The 20,389-nt window shown below is 45.2% G+C and overlaps 2 protein-coding genes across 2 annotated transcripts in view; one reads left to right on the top strand and one right to left on the bottom strand.

Annotated features, from left to right (window-relative positions):
* The window catches only part of aopep (aminopeptidase O (putative)), a 78,106-nt gene extending 74,313 nt beyond the window's left edge, over positions 1 to 3,793 (top strand). Inside the window, exon 18 of the mRNA XM_086174043.1 lies at positions 2,790 to 3,793. The gene's annotated coding sequence lies outside the window, so the exon portion shown is untranslated. The remainder of the gene's footprint in view (positions 1 to 2,789) is intronic.
* The window catches only part of fancc (FA complementation group C), a 30,523-nt gene continuing 12,921 nt past the window's right edge, over positions 2,788 to 20,389 (bottom strand). The window contains exons 7-17 of the mRNA XM_086174044.1: positions 17,875 to 18,039; positions 17,571 to 17,727; positions 14,673 to 14,728; positions 14,453 to 14,530; positions 12,900 to 12,915; positions 11,211 to 11,286; positions 8,926 to 9,031; positions 7,816 to 7,990; positions 5,578 to 5,805; positions 5,065 to 5,229; positions 2,788 to 3,988 (exon numbers count right to left, since the gene is read on the bottom strand). Of these exons, the coding sequence (XP_086030170.1) occupies positions 5,068 to 5,229; positions 5,578 to 5,805; positions 7,816 to 7,990; positions 8,926 to 9,031; positions 11,211 to 11,286; positions 12,900 to 12,915; positions 14,453 to 14,530; positions 14,673 to 14,728; positions 17,571 to 17,727; positions 17,875 to 18,039 (1,219 nt within the window). The 3' untranslated portion in view covers positions 2,788 to 3,988; positions 5,065 to 5,067. The remainder of the gene's footprint in view (positions 3,989 to 5,064; positions 5,230 to 5,577; positions 5,806 to 7,815; positions 7,991 to 8,925; positions 9,032 to 11,210; positions 11,287 to 12,899; positions 12,916 to 14,452; positions 14,531 to 14,672; positions 14,729 to 17,570; positions 17,728 to 17,874; positions 18,040 to 20,389) is intronic.

Genomic DNA, 20,389 nt, shown 5'->3' with positions numbered 1-20,389 from the left:
ATTAAATGCTCACTTTGAACTTCTAAATTGATATTATCAAACTGTGATATTATTCAGAAGTCCAAAGCATTGAGTGCCATACCAATCCTTGTATTACTCCTTATCAAAAAGGGGAAATGCGGTGTTTTTTATTATTTCTATTTTAGACTCAGATCAAAAATACAAAATAGAAAAATGGGCTGCCGGACCCAATTCGATTTTGCTATCGATTTCTATGACAGAGGCTGCGGGCCGGTGGAAATTTGACCACGGGCCGCATTTGGCCCGCGGGCCGGACTTTGGACATCCCTGGTTTAGTCTCAGACACTGAGAAGATGCGGGAACGTCAGGAACATCTCGTGTTAGATCAGGGGTGTCAAACTCATTTCTCATGGTGGGACACATGCGTCCTATGGGCTGGACCATTAAAATAATAGCATACTCAGCAATAACTAACCAAAATATCATGTCTTTCCTCTGTTTTGGTGTAAAGAAGTACAAGGACATTAGGAAAATCTTGGGATTTTAATGAACAATCCTTTTACAAAACATTTCATGAAACACCTCATATTTCTTGAGACAAAAATTCAATTTACTTCTATCATTCACATCAATGCATTGCAATCATGTGATCATGCAATCCCACTGATCGCACAAAGGCACAAAACTTTAACAAGTAATTGGTATTGAAAAATATAATAATGCACTTTAAGATTAAATGAGACTTATAAAGAAAGGGATTTTTAGACCATTTACACATGTGCATATAAAATCTAAATTGAATCCCTGCCTGGACCCTACATACTAAAAAGAGTGCTATCAAATGTATAAGAATGAGAATATTCACCTGTCCTGTACATGTATAAACTTCATCCATGAAACATGCAAACACATACAAAACATACTGGAAATGTATGGAGTTGCATTAAAAGTAGAATTCCACCCGACTCTTGTAGAGAAGCTGGTGACCAACATTAAATCTCAGCTCTGGGTGAAAGTGGACTTCTGTTTCCTCGGACCCGCCAGCAATCGGTTGATCTTATCTCTTCTCGGTTTTCTTTGCAAGCTGTCATATTTATCGCGGCGATGAGTCCCGTAGTGGCGCCGAATATTATATTCCTTAAATACCGAAACTTGTTGCAAACACACCAAGCACAAAGGTTTCCCGTGAGTCTCTGTAAATAAATAGGACGTAGTCCATTTTTCTTTGAAAATTCTACACTCTTTATCTACTTTTCTCTGCTTTGATAACAGCATTTACAACGTCAAAACAAGCAGCAGACGGGTCATTGATACCGTCTGCTGATTGGTCCGTCTCAGCGATGCGGCTCGTGCACCCCTAGCGGAAAATTTTTGAATTTGCATTTAATTAAAACAATGAAACCCTCGTCTTTTATGCATTTTTTCACTTTCAAATGATCCTGCGGGCCTGATCGGACCTTGGGCCGTACGTTTGCCGCCCCCGTGTTAGATGATCCGGAGGTAAAGGCAGGCGGAGACCTTTTGGACGTGGACGGAGTTTGATGGACGGATGGAGCTGAAAGCGTCAGTTGATGTGAGAGAAGATGAATTAAAAAGCCGGCGTCGGGTTTTCCCCTCTTGATCAAAACGCCGACAGATTGTTGAAAAATGTATTCCTGAAGCGCTCTGCGGAGGTTCGGGCGAACACTTGTCGAAATCTTCTTGTCGTCGCTACCGAACTTGAATTTCTTCACTTTCTGAGACGTTTCACCCCTGAACCGAAGAAGCCTCTCCGATTGAAGGAATTCAAGTCCTGTCGCCACGACGAGAGGATTTTGACAAGTATTCTTAAAGCGGCGTGCCGGGACGCCGTCCCGAGGAGGCATCGCTGCTCGCCACGTTCGCGGCGGCTAAACGAGGACAGATGTGTGAATTAGAAATGAGGGCCATGTGGAGCTTGTCATTTCTCGACCTATATTTAGGGTCTGTTAAAAGAGTAATGACCATCAAAGGGCTGCAGGAGAGGAGTCGCCGTCAGAGGCGGCGGAGAAGAGGTGATTTATCACGGCCTAATGGGAGGGAGCTGCTCTCGGCACATAAAAGGACAAAGCCAGATTGTTTAAAGACGCCCAGAAAAAAAAACTTTTCATCTTTATCTTTATTTCCCGCATCCGATTGACGCTTTATCACTTTTTTTTTTAACTCGGTGACAAGAGACCATCACGGATTTACGGTTTTATGATAAAAAAAAAAAAAAAAATTAAAAAAAAATGCAGAATTGGGTAAAAATAAATAAATTAAATTTAAAAATAAAAAAAAATGAAAAATAGAAAGGTAATCGAGAACCGGGACCAGGTGGGACGACGGAGCCGGGCTCGGCTTCCTGTGCCTACTGAGCTGATAATCAGTCTTACAGAATCACTGGCTCAGTTCAGCAGGAACAGGAGTCCGGTCCACTGACCGCCAGCAGAAAAAGAAAGACCACCGATGTGCAGGAGTGCCGTTATCCCGCCATGATGCGGCTGAAGCGCACAGATTTTTTACATTTTTTTTTTAATCACGATAAAAGTTTCTACCTTCGCATTAACTCGGGTTAATATTTCTAACCTTCTGCGACAATGACAGGCGAGCGGTCGCACGTCCATCTTGAAAATTTAATTCCTTTATAATTTGTTGCTGATTTTATGGTTGATTTCTCGTCGAGCGTTAAGCATGACACACACACACACACACACACACACACACACACACACACACACACACACACAGTGCTGGAACCCCTGCGGTGTGCAATTTGAGTCAAACAATTTGAGACATCTAATAAATGTTCTGTAATTTTTCCCCTCCAGGTGTCTGAGGACACGCCGGGATGACAGCGGTTCAGCGCAGACGCGGCGCCACCGCCGCCGCCGCCGCCTCCTCCTCATCTGCGGTCGCCAACTGGCGAGGTTTGGAGCGCTCGAGCGGAGGGGCTGCGATGCCTGAAGCCGACTGGAGTTTCTCACAGTTTGACTTTTGCAAGACCGATGACGGACAGATGGGTCCGGTAACGTTACACATTTGTCCTGGCGGTTAGCCGCTATGCTGCTTCTCCCGGCGGCGCCGGCGCCCGTCCCAGGATCACCCTGGATCGATCACGGGGCCACGCAGAGAGATTCAGTCACACCTCTGGGGAGTTTTGGATTTGGGGAGAAAAACCGGAGAACCCAAAGGAAAGCGAACGCAGGAAAAGGCTGTCTGATGGAACCGGGGATCTTCCTGCAGTGTGTGAAGGCGCTAAATGTTAGCAGAAGAAGCTAACACTCAAAGACACCGGGGTCAAAACAGACACAGGTCGAATAAACTCTGAGAACCAATCACATCGATCCAGTCCAGACTGAAAGACTCCAACCTCAGCTGACACTGTGTGTGTGTGTATGTGTGTGTGTGTGTGTGTGTGTGTGTGTGTGTTCTCCATCCAGTCCGTCAGGCCCACATGGCTCAAACGTAACGTGACAAAATAGAGTTGTAATGTCGTGTTTAAAATACGAAAACTGCTGAATGTGATCCCGGGACTGGAAATACATCTGTGTGTAGGCGTGTGTGTGTGTGTGTGTGTGTGTGTAGGTGTGTGTTCTGTTTAGTCTGAAGACACACTCTGGTTCTCGTGTAGCTTAGACTGGAGCTACTTTCAGGTGATTTGTGGTTGCATGCACAACAGATGACTTCAGTCCGATTGTAACACACCAGGAAAACTCACACACACACACACACGCGCGCGCTCTCAGGGTATTTCTAGCGCCGGTGATGTTGCAGAATAGCTGGTTCTGTTTGTTTTTTGATGGGATTATTTTGTAATAAACAAGCGAGGATACCCCCTTGGTGCACGACCTCTTTTGTCGGTCCTCCCGGTTCGGCGGCCAGTTGTCCTGCGGTCATTAAACGCAACAATTTGTGGAATCGACCGGAAACCCATGCAGCGATTGTGTGTCGGCCAAATGACACTGTGCTGCTCTCAGAATCAGAAATGTGAAACTTCCGGTGAATCAAAATAATTAACAGGAGCCTCCTGCGAATAAAAACAAAAAAAAAAAAAAAAAAAAAAATTAAAAAAAATGAAAAGCCAAGACTGTCTTTCTTAAAAAATAATTGAAATAAAATAGTGGATTGGCGTTGCCAAGGCAACAACCCTAACACATTGGCCGAGACAGAAATACCAGCGGTTTTCTGAGGTCAAGCCGCTCTTCTGGGAAGCAGCTTTCATCGCAATAAAACTACAGTTCCTGCGCAGGAGGTGGGTTTTTATGCGAGCCTGTTGATTTTCCAACAGCTATCTAATATTTATCCAGCCCCGGGACGGTAGTAAATCAGGAATTACTGCGCTACTTCGCTACTTCCTGCAACGGCTGAGGTTACATTTTCATCTCACTCGCTCGTTTGCATCGTGAGCGATGCTCCTCGGGTGAAAACGCTTATGGAAACCGGCGGAATAACTTTATTTGTATTCCTACAAGCCAGCGCCGGGTCGCTAGTTATTTTTCAAAACCCGCGGCGAGAGGGAGGGCGACGCCCCCCACTGGAGATTTTATGGAATTGCTCGCCGTTTACTGCCCGGAAAGGACGTGGGTGAATTTTTTTCAGCACAAACGCAACAGCGCATCGATTTTATGAGGCTGTATGTTTACGAGGGAATTATCAATCCTTCGGTGAAGATGATATCATCACAACAAAAGCAGACTTCAAATCAGACGCAAACCAAATCCATCACGGAGCAGATTCAAGTGCGCGAGCACGGAAGCGTGCAGGAGTTTATTCGGCAGAATGATCCCAAACATAAAGAACCGAACGACCGCTCTTACAAAGAAGAAAGCGAGAGAAAATATAAGCTCAGAATGACACCATACATGACGGCGCTGAGTGTTATTTTTCCTTCATAGATGCAATTTGTGCGGCGATAACCGCTGTTTCCTCGCCGCTTTAACGTCCTCGAGTCAGAAAGATTGATAACGTGCGATAATCATCGGAGCGGGAGAATCGTGACGGGCCGTACGAGTCGGCGCCGTTGCTCTTGCGCCGCCATCAGTCACCGCCGGAGTGTGTTTGCAGGCCTCGCCGTGGTGTTTGAGTTCGCTCGTGTGTGTTTACCCGCTATTGGGCGGCCGTGTGGCGCTCTAGCGCTCGTCGTAACGCCTCGATCCGGACGAGAGTTCCGTCGCCGTCACTGGGAGACTGGCCCGCGGCGGCGAGCTGGTGCTCCAGAGAGCCCAGGACGCGCGCCGCCTCGCCGACCGCGCCGCCCTGAACCACCACCTGGAGGCGGGGCAGCACACACACCCCGCTGAGTGACTTAAAAAGGCGTTATTCTGAAAAAATATGCATATCATGCAATAGGGCTACAGGACTACAGATGGAAATTAGCTATGAGCTATAATCTGGTACAAACATCTCTGCCTCTGTGCTTAATGTATTTGTACACTGTCCTAATATAAATAAAAATAAAAAAATAAAATTAAAAAAATTAAAAAATTCTAGAATAAAAAAATGAAAAAATAAATCTGACCATGCTAGGATTAAAGAAACATTTTCTGTTTTTTTTTTTTTCTATTAAAAATGAAACCGGTATGTCGGAGCGTGTGCATCATGAGACGGTTTCCTCACCGTTTGGAAAATCGCGGCGGAGTCGCTCGTTGGGTTTTCGCCGAAAAGGGCGAAGCCGACCAGGAGGCGGAGGATCAGGGCCGGGTCCGGCCGGGGCTGCGGAGCGCCACGTGACAGCAGAGCGGCCAGCTCCTGCAGTTCGGCGGCGGCGGCGGCGGGAGGAGGAGGCGGGCCGTCCCAGACTGCGAGCAAGAGGTTAAGCCGCTCCCACGCCTGTTTGACATTTACCTGGAGACAAAGCCGGCGTGGAGATTCTTTTTTTTTTTTTTTTTTCACGGCGAACCCTCACTCCGATCGATTCGCGGGTAATTCGGGAACGACGGCGAGAGGCGGCCCGGTGGACGGGCGGGCCGCCGGGGGCGGTGACGACAGCGCGTCTCCCCGGGTTATGAGGGGGAGGCGGACAAACAGGAGACAGAGAGATGAAACTCTGGCCAGACACTCCCAGAGAAATCAATACTACATTCCGCTCCTCAGCCTCTCCCTCATCTGTTTCCCTCTCTCCCCTCCATCCCTCCCTCCCTTCCACATCGAGGTCATCCATAATTTATCTTTAATGTGTTTTTCTTCCTCCCCGGTGTTTGTTGTGTGGCTCTCAGCGATGAAGCGCCTGCCGGGAGCGAACGACGGGCCGTCTCCACGGTTCCGCCGTGGGTTCGGATCGACGGCGGCGACGGACAGGAAGCGATTCCTGTTTCTATCTTGTATTTTAGCCTCATTTGTTGAGAAATGCAACAGTTCTCTTCCTGTTATCAGACTCGCTGTATGTATGTTTGTATGTATGCATATGCATTTGTAGTTACTGCTAACAGCTAAGACAATTTTTGTAGTTACTGCTAACAGCTAAGACAATTTATATTTCATTATATTTCTTATTCTTCCTCCTTTCCACTATTATCTATTACTGTGATGTTTTTACTTGAAACTCTGGCACAACAATTTCCTTGGGGATTAATAAAGTTGTTCTCATCTCATCTCATCTCTCTCATCTCATCTCATCTCTATACATAGATGGATATTCATTCATTTGTTTATTATCGTTACCGCTAATCCTGCCTTTCCATGGCGTTATTATGCGAGAGGCTGGGTTTAATCTGGACGGATCTCAGGTCCAGCATCTTCTCACCCGCGCTCCAAACACACACATGCAGCCATTCACCCTCTCTTTCAAAAAAACGCAGTCATATACAGTCAGTTTGTACAAACGGCTTTTGAACATATTTCCTGTATATCTTTTTACACGTCAATACCGCGTCCTCTCATTCTCCCTCTGTGTTTCTGCGACCCGGAGGAACGCAGGAGAACGCGTGCTGGTGGCTCTAGGCAACCGGCGAATACACTCCGTCTGGGGTTTACAACCGTACGGTCTCGCTAACACATACAACATTTTTAAACATACAAACATCAGGATGCAAATGTGTCCTTGTTTCCACTGAGCATCATTGATGTTTAGGAAACAACAGCGCCGCTCCGAATCAGCAGATACATGAAAATACCTTCCTTGAAAATACTGGTGCACCACAACCAATGGGCCCTGTGATCACAAGTGTGTGTATATATATATATATATATATATATACTGCTCAAAAAAATAAAGGGAACACTTGAACAACACAATGTAACTCCATGTCAATCACACTTGTGTGAAATCATAGTGTCCACTCAGGAAGCAACACAGATTCATGTTGACTTGTTTTAAGGACATTACATCAAAGTTGGATCAGCCTGGAGTTTGTTTTTACACTTTAATTTTGAGTGTGATTCCTAATCCAGACCTCCATGGGTTAATACAATTGATTTCCATTGATCATTTTTGTGTGATTTTGTTGTCAGCACATTCAACTGTGTAAAGAGCAAAGTATTTCATAAGAATATTTCATTCATTTAGATCTAGGATGTGTTGTTCAAGTGTTCCCTTTATTTTTTTGAGCGGTGTATATATATATATATATATATATATATATATATAAATGTACGCATTTAGATATATATGTGGAGTCATTTTGAAATTAAATAGATATTCATCTATACGTTTGCTCTCCTGGTCATTTCCTCCCAAAAAGGACTTTGCAATTACCAAGTAATTTCGTGCTCAATTTGACGTAATGTCACGACCGTTTCTTCAAGGCGGGTAATTGCTGATTCGCTCGTGGCATTTTCCCATCGCGGCCTCCACCTCCTCCTCCAACTCCCCCCGCCGCCGCCGCCGCCGCGCGCGTCCAATAAATTGAATCTTACCAGTTGCAGCGCCCTGTGGTGCCCCCTGTTGGTGGGGTGATAGCAGAAGGTCAGCAGCCACAGCAGGGGGTCTCGCTCCTCTGGGCCGGCCGTGGCCAGCAGCCCGACGGCGGCCTCGACCCAGCGGGCGCACAGGACCAGCAGGAACCAGGCCTCGAAGAGGGCGCCGCGCCCCCTGCGGAGCAGACGGAGGAACGGCGGTTTGAACGGAGGAGGCTCCGACGGCCCGTTTTTCTCCGGGAGATACTTCGTGAGGAACATTTTCCCTTTGCCGTTTTCCAGACATCTCTGGTTTACAAACAGGGCTCTCTGTGTCTGTGGGCTAAAAATAGAGCAAACTAAAGTATCCTGATCTGGGTGGTCTAATTATTTCCTGAAGAACCCCGTCCAGCCCTCCGGTTCTCCTGAGGTCTGTGGAATCAAACGACTTCCTCCCGTCTGGTCCCGGGTGAAGAAGGAGCCATGAGATGTCTAAGAGTCAAAAAGTGGACGACGGGTTCATTTTCGTATATTTTCCGCTAACTACGCTATCCGTTGATTTCAGAGAAGGATGGGGGTGACGGCTAACAAAAAAAAAAAACATCTCCGCTAGCCGTTTCTATCACAGATAGCTAAAAAAAATCCATCCACTGAACATGCTAGCATTGTGAAGCTGCGGCGCCGGAGCCGTCCGCTCGGACCAAACGCCGCCCGACCGCAGAAGTTCTGTCATTTCGACATGAGCGGATAAAGCCGAAGCTAGAGAACGTGGACTCAACTGCGCTGGACTTTACTGCGCTGAGGCCCCGATCAGGGTAGGCACCAAGTTTGGCTATGCAGTGTGTGTACATTTGTGTACGTCTTTGTCAAAAAAAAAAAAAACAAACTCACTAACCCAAGCTTACTGTTCTGTATATTTCCTGTGCATCTTGTATTTGCAAGTGTTATTTGCAGTCCTTATGTCCTCTATTGTAAGTCGCTTTGGATTAAAGCGTCTGCCAAATGTAAATATTAATGTAAACGGAGTCGGCGGCCTCCTCTCGTCTTTGTCCGATTCCCTGCTTTCGATCAATTGTGTATGATTTTTGTTCGCTAAACCTCCGCCGGAGCGGCTGGCGACTCGACTCGTACCCGGTGCTCCCGCCGTCCCGGTCCGGCTCCTCTTCCTCCCGGGTCAGCTCCCGCAGCGAGGCGCTGAGCCGGTTCAGGTGGCGTCCGCGAACCTCCGGAGGAACCTCTGCGGACACACAGATCGCGTGGAAGATGAATTTTGCACGCCGGGGAAATTGACCTTTTGCCCTCTATCAGCTATTAAACCCGCTGCGTCGTAAATAAATCCCCAGCATTTCCAACTCTTGACTGCCTGACACTGACAAATATTATGCATTATTAATATCGCATTTTCCCCCGTATCTTGGCGCTGGGTTCCCGCCCCCCCTCCCCCTCCTTTAACAATGCGCCGCCGGCTGTTTTATCCGCCGCCTTTCCGAGGGAGCGACAAATCACGATAAAAACTCGAAATCTTCCACTTGTCGCCTCGCGATTTTTCCATTCAATTCCCGGTGAAAAAAAAAAAAAAAAAAAAAAGGAAAAGAATTCGCCGCGCGCACGAAAACATAGTAATAATTAACTCGGCGTTCTGGCGGCGCTCCGCCGTCCCCTCAATGGCTCCATTCATCTAAATCCTTCCTGTGCAAAGGCCAGGCTGGATACACACTGATAAGCGGCGCTCCGCCGTGCCTCGGCTTCCACCTGCTATGAATCCCCCTCGGCGGAGGCACCCCGAGTCCAGGAGACGCGCTCGCTGGGGACGGGGTTTCGGGTTCGGAGAGGAGCCCGAACCCCGCTTTCATTGGCCGAGAGGCGGCGTTCACACTGGACGCACGACCGTTCACCGTCGCATTCAGGAAAAAAAAAAAAACATTTACCCTCTCGATCGCACGTCATACAGGAACATGCAACTTTTCACCCTGTTATTTGCACGTCGTGTAGAGAAACGATCAATCACTCTCCCGGTCACGTTCCTTAGACTTGCAGCCGTTCACGCTGTCGTTCGCACGTCATTTAGAGCGGCGGTCCGCCACCTTTTTTTGTACCAGGCGTGAAAATGGTCCCGTGAATCGGTCAAATAATAAAAACTTTTGTCAGTTCACCGTTTTAAATCTGAATACCTTAATTACACTTTCTATAAGGCGGTTGCAATATTAAGAGCGGCAGTAAGGCGTTGAAGGAAGCAGTCATTTATGAAAATAAAATCTGGAATGTCTGATGAAAAAAACGATAATTTGTACCAAGAAACATTTTCTTACCATCTTATTCACACACAAACTATGGAGACATGCTACCGTTCACCCTCTCGACATTTAACCATTCGATTAGATTTAACTTTCTTGTCATTGCACACGTACAAGGCAGTGAAATGCAAATTCACTCTTTCACTCATATATTATAAGCATGACTCCATTCACCCGTCATATTAATAAAAATAAAACCGTTCACCCTGTCATTCACACATCATTTAGAGTTCAATTAACTATTCTCTCTCTAGTAGAAAAATTGTGTAAAAATATACATCCATTCACCCTCTCCATCCCGCATTATATAGACATGCAACCATTTATCCTCTCATTCCCACGTGAGGGACCTTTCACTACTGGATTACCAACCCCACACGTGCAGTTACAAGGCCAACAAAATGCAAATTCACTCTTTCACGCATATATTATAGGCATGCCTCCATTCACCCGTAATTTAAAATATACAAGCGTTCACCCTGTCATTCACACATCATTTAGAGTTCAATAAACTCTTCACTCTCATGGAAAAATTGTACTGGAAACTACTGGATTACCAACCGCACACGTGCAGTTACAAGGCAAAAAAATGCAAATTCACTCTTTCACGCAGAGTTTTTTAATAACCATTCACTCTCTCATACGGAGAAATAGAAGCGCTCGTCCTCTCTTTTAATGCACGTGGGCGATTTAGGGTCTCCTATGAACCTCCTGCATGTGGTTGGCCAGTGGGAGGAACCTGGAGAACCCTGAGGAACCCCTGCAGACGCTGGGAGAACGTGGAGTCTCCACACAGGAAGGCTCCCCTCCCACTCGTGGGAACCTTCTTGCTGTGTCTCACCTGCATGACGCCCACGTTCAAAACTAATCACTTGGAAATGGGTTTTCTGCCTCTTGGATTGAGATTCATCCGGACGGTTCGATCGGGACATTTATGAATGAATCCCGCTTCCCCTCCCGGGTCGCGGGGAAACGGCGAACTGATATCGATCCACGGGAAGCTCATTCACGTCAGAGAAGGACGTCTTTGTCCGGCAAAAGTTAAGAGAACACCCGATAAGAGCTCTGCGTGACAATGCCGGGTTGTTTGCATCACGAAACCCTGTGTGTGTTCGCACTGACCTGGAGGCGGGGTCAGGAGGGGGACCAGCAGATTGTGCGGCGCCTGTGGAAAGAACGCCTTCAGAGGCGGGCGCGCCTGAAACGACAAGGAGCGCGGTCGTTTTCCGGTAAATGCAAATGGCACTTGGCGAGGCCTCGTATATCAAGAGGCTCGGAGAACCTGAAAAATGGCATTTTGACCGGGAGGCTGTGTAAGTGTGATACAGGAGGTGCTAATGTGTAATGGAGCGTGTAATGGGTAGCATTTGGCGCTAGCTGCTAAAAGCAGGTCTAGTGTAAATACACCGTGACACCGCCATCTACTGGATAAGGGATGAATGAGATCTTCAAAAACGACAATGCAAAGTAGGGCAACTAGAAACGCCATATTTATATTTACCTAGTCATTAATATACTGCTCAAAAAAATAAAGGGAACACTTGAACAACACAATGTAACTCCAAGTCAATCACACTTCTGTGGAATCATAGTGTCCACTCAGGAAGCAACACAGATTCATGTTGATTTGTTTTAAGGACATTACATCAAAGTTGGATCAGCCTGGAGTTTGTTTTTACACTTTAATTTTGAGTGTGATTCCTAATCCAGACCTCCATGGGTTAATACAATTGATTTCCATTGATCATTTTTGTGTAATTTTGTTGTCAGCACATTCAACTGTGTAAAGAGCAAAGTATTTCATAAGAATATTTCATTCATTTAGATCTAGGATGTGTTTTTTAAGTGTTCCCTTTATTTTTTTGAGCAGTGTATATGTTTAACCTAAGTCAGGGCTCCCTGTGGCTTTTGAAAATGATCAACAGGTGTGGGTTCAGTAAAATGTATTTTATTTAGTTCCTTCACTTTTAAAATGTAATTTTAATGTAAGATTATGGCAATCTTAAAAAATAATACATTTTTGTCGCTCTTAAGAAGCGAATGCGCGCGGCACTAAAAGGGCGACCGCACACAAAGAGTGGATGGCATTTTTGATTTTCCGCCGTTGGATAATTTAAGTTCAGTTTTTTTTTTTTTTTTCATAAATACAAGAAGGACTCAAATAGACATTAAACATTTTGCTTAAAAGTAACCTTCAAACCAATATCTATTTTTTGGAGTTCAAAATATTTTGTTGCATGCAGAAATATAACTTAATTTTCTCTGCAGTTGTTAACTATTTAAAAAAACTGCAACACATATTTTCCTACCTAAAGAGAGGTCTTTCCCACCTGAGGCTATCGGACTTTTTAATTCCTCTTCCCTCAGCCGCAGGGAATTTTCAATCTTTGTCGTTACAGTTAACAGTTAAGACAATTCATATTTCATTGTATTTCTTATTCTTCCTCCTTTCTACTATTATCTATTACTGTTGTGTTTTTTTTTGTTTTTTTTTACTTGAAACTCTGGCACAACAATTTCCTTCGGGATAAATAAAGTTGTTCTCGTCTCATCTCATCTCATTTTGTTTGTACATAGCATAAAGGCAAAAAAAAACAAAAAAAAAAAACATGTATGCCATGTGAATTTATTTTAAATTTCAAAAGGCTTGTGTTGCTCCTGGTGTTTTGTTTGCTGTGGGGAAATGAGTCCAAATGGCTCTTTGAGTGGGTTGCCGACCCCTGACCTCAGTGAACTCTGTTGAAATATGTCTGTGGAAGTTCTTAGTCATCCAGGTCACGGTGAAATTCTTGTCGAAATTCTTGTCGAAACCTTCGACAAGAATTCCCTGATGAAATGATAGCGCTTTATCGGTAAATTCAGCCAGCAGAGAAACAAAACAGATTATTTCGCTACTCAAATCGAGTGGCTCAAAGAGTAATCCTCCTTTCATTTGTTCAGAATACGGCAAATGAGTTTGTGTTTTGCTTTTTGAATTTGGGTGTTTTTAATGGATGGCTAACAGCAGAGATCTGGGTGGGAGGGAGCTGAGGTTGGACCCACCAGGGCTAGAAGAAGACCAGCGAGGATCGATTATCAATGACGATAAAATAGACAGAAATAGTGAGACAAAAAAAAGTCACCCGAAAGCTAAGATGAGGAATTATGACGACGCGCATTTAGCGCTTGGCTTCATTATTATGACTAAGGTGGGAGACGAGGAAAGACCAGTGTGTTTACAGTGAGCTGAGAGATGCAGTATCGTCCTTCGAAAAGTCGTGAACTGCAAAACGTGCTCACTAAAGACATTAATCCTGACTTCATTTTAAAAAAAAAAAAAATCAGCACAAACAGTTTTATTCGTTTTGTAAGTGAAAGTGTTTTATATATTGAGTTGATGTTGCAAATCAATTTGAATTTATTATTTATTTATGTTTATTTTTTTTTTATTTCTGTATCAATCGGTTCAGTTGGTCAAAAATGTTTATAGTTTGAATAAGGACTTCATTTTTTTTAAATTTCAAGCAAAATTGATGCCCTTTAAATCTTTACTGTTACTGACTAAAACAATGTTAATTAAGTTATTCTTTGTTGCAAGTTGTTCTATATTTCTTTCTTTTTCCTTTTCTTTAACATTAATGAGGATACAATGTTATGCAGAATTGTACATATAATAATTTTTCTGTTCCTGCGTAACAGAAAATAATTGAGAAGCACTGGGATAGAGAGGAGAGGGTTAGATGGAGGCCGGTGATTGGCTGTGGGTTCTATGGAGGTAGACGATTGGCTGTGGGTTCGATGGGGGCAGGTGATTGGCTGCGGTAACCCCAGTAAGATGACATTTTAATCAAACACTTATTGTAAATAAAGGTGTCATGTCCTTACCGGTGAGACGCAGGAAGTAACGAGCAAGACATCTGATTTCAGGGCGGAGACGGACATGACACTTGATATTCAGAAGAGGTGCCATAAGGCATGTTTTGACAAAGCAATGCAATTTTCAAAAGTTTTACCCCTCAAACATCAAAACTATTGCTTACGTTTCTAACAAAAACAAAACCAAGGGACGGCCATCAAACGCAAGTGTTACGTTTATGGAATTATGTGAGCAATATGGGACTATTGTTTACGTTTCTCGCAAAAACAAAACAAAGGGATGGCCATCAAACACGAGTGTTATGTTTATGGGTTTATGAGCTGGTGAATAGTTCATTTGATTTCATCTTTCACCCTGAGACAGACAGGCTCTGCTTTGAAATGTGAAAACCCGACGCTCTCATTCGCACCTGAAATATCTTTATGCCTTGGAATATGATGTCTTCCAGACAGCATCTATACAGCTTATGGTTTAATGAGGTTCTACCTGTGGCTGCAACTGCTGCAACTCCTTGTAGAAACAGGCGGTGAAGGTTTGGATGAGAGACCTGACACGCTCGTTCTCTTCTCGTTCCTTCAGGGTGGACCTGTTAAGACCGATGGCGTCCATGACAACGAGTTAATCTTTTAATCTTCCAACCCAGCTCCCGAATAAATACAACAATAACGAATTATATGCAATTGAAAGACAAACTTCCAAGAGACGTGAGCATCACCTCAACCGCTCACCTGAAGATGTCGCTGACGGCCCAGAAGATGGAGCAGTGCTGCGCGCAGGCCTTAGGCTGCAGCACACAAACACACAATGTAGATTTAGGTTCACGGATGGTACAGAGCTGGGAGTATAAATGCTTGCAAGAACGGTAACAGTAACAATTCCCACAGAAAACCAACCGAAAACACTTCTCGAACCGGGTGATGACAAAAAGTATTTCCAGGAGTCGACCACTAGCTGGCCCTATTGCACTGCAATACTACTCGTACCAGGCGGTTCAGCTCTCCTTCACACACAAACATGCTCAACTCCACGTTAACAGTGGCTTATCGTGTGTTTTAAATTCAACACATTAAACTAATCAGTCGTGAAATTAAACATAAAATACAGCTTCCTAGCTGCCGTGGTCATGTCTTCCATCATCAGGTGGTTAATTTACTCACATTTTTGAACGCAACTGTTTTTTTTTTTTTTGTTTCGGGGGGGGGGGGCGGGGGTTAAATGCAATAAAAAGTGTCTTGCAGAATGCAATTTTACATATTAACGAGGCTAAGGTTACATTGTCTAAGACTGTGGAGGAAATAACCCAACAGCGGCCTGCAATGTACATGAACAAAGTAGGTTAGGTAGATCACTTATTTAAAGGAAGATAAACAGCGACACCTAGTGGACACGGAATGTCATTACAATATTTATATACAGTTGCTTCAGTCAGAAGTTTGTCAGGTTTTCACCGTTCTCTCAAGAGAATAGACACAGTTTGTAATGCATGTATATATATCGTTGTGTGTCTACAACAAGAGACACATCCGAGTGACCATTTATGTGTGTGTGTGTGTGTGTGTGTGTGTGTAGTGGTTCCCCCTCATGGGTACCCTACCACAAACACTTTGAGAAGGGTCAATTACAGGATGCAACAAACATCCTGTTTTTGGCACTTGGGCCCGAGAGGTGAGCATTTATTATTATTGGACGCCAGTTTCACGCGGTTCACGGAGGTCCGGAAAACACACATGTGAAAAGTGAGCCTGATTTTGTTTCTCGGCTCTGATTGCATTTGACACAAATGTTTTGTGATGGGCTGAAGGCGCTATGACAGACATACACAAACACAACGGGAAGCACGTATGTGAAATTCAAATAACCTGATTGCGAAGTAAACACACAAATTTGCCTCCCTCTTGAGACAGAAACAATATTAGTGGCCATGTATGGTTTCGATTGTAACTCTAAAATCGATTTGTATAATAATGACACATGATTACCAAGTGTAAACATTTATGTTTTTCTTAAACTAGCATTGCTGTGAATGCACCACTTATATTTGACTATTATGACGATGTGAGAAATCAGATCATGGAACAATGTAGCTCCGCGGCAGAGCGGAGCTTTGACAATCAAGCAGGCCGTCTTCATCGCTCACACATCTTATTCCTAACGCGCATAACTGATTGCGGAGTCTGACCAATCAGCAGGCGGCGGCCTTTGTGTCCGGGGTCGCGACGGGCAGAGTGAAAACGGCACCTCGAGAATTGGGCACGGCGAAGCCATCATGCACGTCTCAAGCGGACCATCAATCCTGTGGACCGGAGGGAGAACACCAGCGAACCTCACCTCCGTGAACATGAACCGAGTTGGCAGCTAAATTAGCGCGTGATTCATAAAGGCAGCGAGATGAGTGACTGGGGTAGATATGACACACACAACTTCAGGGCACCCAAGTTTACCACTTGTTTGAAAGTACTTGGGTAAAAATAGTGGAGTATTGCAAATGTCAGGAGATATAGTGAGGTGCAGTGTTTATGTCTTTTTTTTCCTGACATCGGTTCAAAAGCAACCGGATTCACATCTTTGACTAAAGACGTTTTGTCTACTTTAAGTTGCGTGCACGTCAAACATCCTGCAGGCTCGTTCATTCAAACAAAGAGGTTTGACTCATTGGTCTATATCCCTGTTTCTTTTGAGAGGCCGGGATCCCGTCATTTCTCATGCAATTCTATTTTATAGCTTAATAGATGCAGTTTAGATTGTGAGGGAATCTCGGCCGGAGACGCTGCAATTCTTAGTGAAACTATGTGTCGGGAGGCCAAATGATGTGAGATTCCGTCTCGTGCCCTCGCGATGCGAGCGGAGCGCTTTGAAACGGCGGGTAAGCCGGGGCAAAACCGGTCAATGAAAGATCCGCCGCAGAAGAATTGATGGAGAGACTCCAGGAACAATGTTTGAGTCCGACGCGACCATATATTTGTTACTAAAGATTATACTCAGCCAAGTTTACAAGCAATACATTGTAGACGGGCAAACAGTGATTTATGATGTAGATTTAAGTTGAAGGCGGACGAGTGAAGCAATGCAAATTACACACAACTGCAGGACTATGACATCATTCCGCAGTCTTGGATGACGCCAGGGTCCATATTGGTGTTTAACGTCGCAGTCCTGTGGACTAACAATCCTGACCTCACAGCGGGAAAGCCTTACAAAGTACCGCGGAATGATTGCAATCACGACGTGTTTTCCATGTATGCTTACCATCATTTGGCCTTTATTAGCGACAGCATGCACTTCATTCTTCTTGGAGGACCATAAAGTCCCATGTAGGAGACTTGCTGACTGAATGTCTCCGAAGGTTTCACTACTGACTTTGGTTTTCATCCAGTTTGGCAACAAGTACATTATTTTGTCATATTGCTCTTTACTGTGACAATAAAGCTTTTCTGCTCTAGACTAAAGCTGTAATATGCACTATGGGTCATGGTTTACTGAACCCAGCATTAAGAATTCCACACTAAACTTCTTTTATGGAGAAAATGGCCAGAGGACAGGGTAAGGTTTGCGTCGCCTGTCTGTGCCGATCCTTTAAATCTATTGTTTCTTTGCTCTTTATTTACATAGCAACGGTGAACACCCACCAGAAGAGACTCTTCGACTTGCTTCTGGAGGTTCTGCGGTGACAACTCGGCGTCGCCGAGGACCGACTCCAGCAGACCCAGAACCGCTTCTTCCAGGCTGCCAAGGCTGAGGTACCACAAAGACACGACGTCCCGATCCTCCAATGACAGGGAACGGCTGCAAAAAAACACACGAATATATGCGTATACATACACCATAATGTAGATCCATCTATAGGCTAGAGTTGAAAAAGGGCACGAAAGATAAAAATGGGAACATTTAAAGGGCTTTAAATCCCCTGTATGACCAACTGCGCTCCAGTACCTGGAATAAGCCGCCTGCACGGCGTTCAGGAATTCCTTGCAAAGCGCTGCCTTCGGACAAATCAGCGGTTGCCGCAGCAGCGCGGCGACGAGAGGGGCGACCTCGGCGCAGGCGACCAGGGGGACGCAGGCTTCCGAGGTCGCCAGGATCCTGTCACAAGAACACCTGCAAATATGATATTTAGATTTAAGGTGACAGAATATTTGGGGTTTATGGTTTAAGGAATGAAAACATGAAATTCCCAGGGAAATGTATGCAAGGCGGTTTAGTGAAACCTCACAAGTTTAACTTTTTCCCATTGAAAAGTTTATTTGTGGCACAAATAGAGAGGAATTGAAGATAACCTCAGTTATTACGGTCTCAACTCATACTCGCTGATTCCTTCGCTAAATCGGCAAAAGTGTTCTCGCATGAGACCGACGCTAATGCTAACGCTAACACCATCAAGTGGTCTTTCATTTCCAAACTAACAAGAAGTTTTCAACTCTTTCTCAGACTTGAGACCTTTGCTTCGCTAACGTAGCCCCCCTTTGGCCACATCGTCCATCTTTGGCGCATCTTTGTTCTTCAGGATCGTACAGATGGTCGACATAGCCGTGTCATAGCGCTTGTTTGGCGAGATCTGTGACAACACCACCACGCTCGCGTTCAGCTGTTATTTCCCTTCTTCAGATCCACTCGAATTGTTAATTTCTTCTTAACTCCGCTATCACTGGCACTTCTAACTTGTTTGGGAGCCATAATGAGGGCTAACTTACTGGAAAAGTAGCACAAAAACAACAGTAGACCAGGAGAACACGACGACGAACAGAGTAGCACGGACGACTGGCACTACGCGACAATGCAGAAAGCAGTTTGTTTGTGTTGGTGCACCGAGGCTTTTTCTTCTCGTGATTCAAAATCTGATTGAAAACTGTTCGTAGGCCGATTTGTTCGTGTTTAGCGGCGTTCGTAAGCCCAGGTTCTACCGTACGATGCGATCGTATTTGGGTCATTTTGTGAACTCCTCCGGGTCAGCTCAACGACGAGGGTTTCACCTCCGTATGCTACCTCTGATGTTTCTTGACAATAACAGGAAAATGCAGGAATTTAATGGAACCACAATAACTACTTCAGCTCCCAGCAGGCATTTAGTTGTCAGTGCAGCCCTTAAGGATGCAGAGAAACTGAGATCTTTCCTTCTCAAGCCACCTGTGGGAGCATCCCCCCCCTTGCTTGGAGTCTGGGAGGGAAGCCGCGTGGATTCGGGGCAGATGCCGGTTCTCGCTGGGAGCGTGCAATGAGAAATACGCAAAAGCCACATTTTATTGTCATCTGGTATCTCTAACTCCTCCGGTAAGTGGCGGGTCCGTCTCAGGCGTGTCTTTACACAGTGTGAATCTTAACGCGTCTGTAGTAAACCCCTTCTTCTACCGGCCTCTTGCAGAGAGCCTATTCCGCTGCTGCTACCATTGGAAGCTCGAGAATGTTCTCGATTCCGGTTTCTTGTTGACACGAGGGGGAATTTTTAATCGCCGTCTTTTTAGACTCATTTATGCTCACGTTAGGTACATAAACAGGGAACCGTCACGACCCGCGTACTTCCTGCGAGTGCTTTACGCTGTCGTGGTTGTTACACAATGTCTCCACTAGAGGGCAGTGCAGAGTGCCGGGTTCAGAGTTCAGACACACGAAAGAGGCAGCGAAGTGGACGGACATTTAAAAACATGGCGGTATATGGATGGACAATTCTTCTCCCTGGTCACAGCGATTATTTATCAATTATTTAACCAGTATTTTCTTCTTCTTCCCGGCTCCTTTTGTTCGTCGCACTTGAGCATACTTTGCCTCGTGGCTTCAGGAGGTGCTGCTCGGTTTGGAGTGGCTCCCGAGAACGTCCAGAATAACGCAGGAAACTGAACGCAGCGCACGGATGGACGGGAGGTTGAGCAGAGATGAGCCCTCTGCCTCAGTTTGCTCAGGTTGCCGTATTTGCCGACGATTTCGATCATTCCTCCGTCAGATAAACCGAATCCTGAAATGTCCGCGGAGGTTCTCAGTCATCCAGGTCGGAAGGGAAGAAGCTTCTCGAATGAAGGGCGAAACGTCTTCAGGTGAATTTTTGTTGAAATCTTCTTGTCTTGGCAACTGGACTAGAGTTTTTTCGCTTGGAGACGTTTCACCCCTCATCCGAGATGCTTCTTCAGTTCCGACCTGGATGACTGAGACCCTGAAGAGGCCTCTCCAATGAAGGGCGAAACATCTTCAAGTGAAGAAACTCAAGTGAAACTTTAGCCCTTCCTCGACTATCCTTTCAGGATGTTTCTGATCTCTCGTTGGTTACGAGAAGCTCCTTCCAGGCCTCTACCTTGATATGACACAAGGATGCAAAGGATCCAACAGAGAGTTCCTCCACTTCTGCACCTCAATCTACACTTGCTGTTCGTGATCATCCATCTCAGGGTTGCGTTGACCTTCCCGCTTTCCAACCACCACTTTGGGCATTTGATAAATGCTACTTTTGTAAGTACCTCCT

This window comes from Fistularia commersonii, chromosome 26 (assembly GCF_037954325.1).
Source record: "Fistularia commersonii isolate RoL2024-O1a breed Wild chromosome 26, RoL_Fcom_v1.0, whole genome shotgun sequence".
NCBI classification, from domain to species: domain Eukaryota; kingdom Metazoa; phylum Chordata; class Actinopteri; order Syngnathiformes; family Fistulariidae; genus Fistularia; species Fistularia commersonii.
The sequence above is the reverse complement of the archived record's forward strand: the minus strand, read 5'-3'. Positions and strand labels throughout refer to the sequence as shown.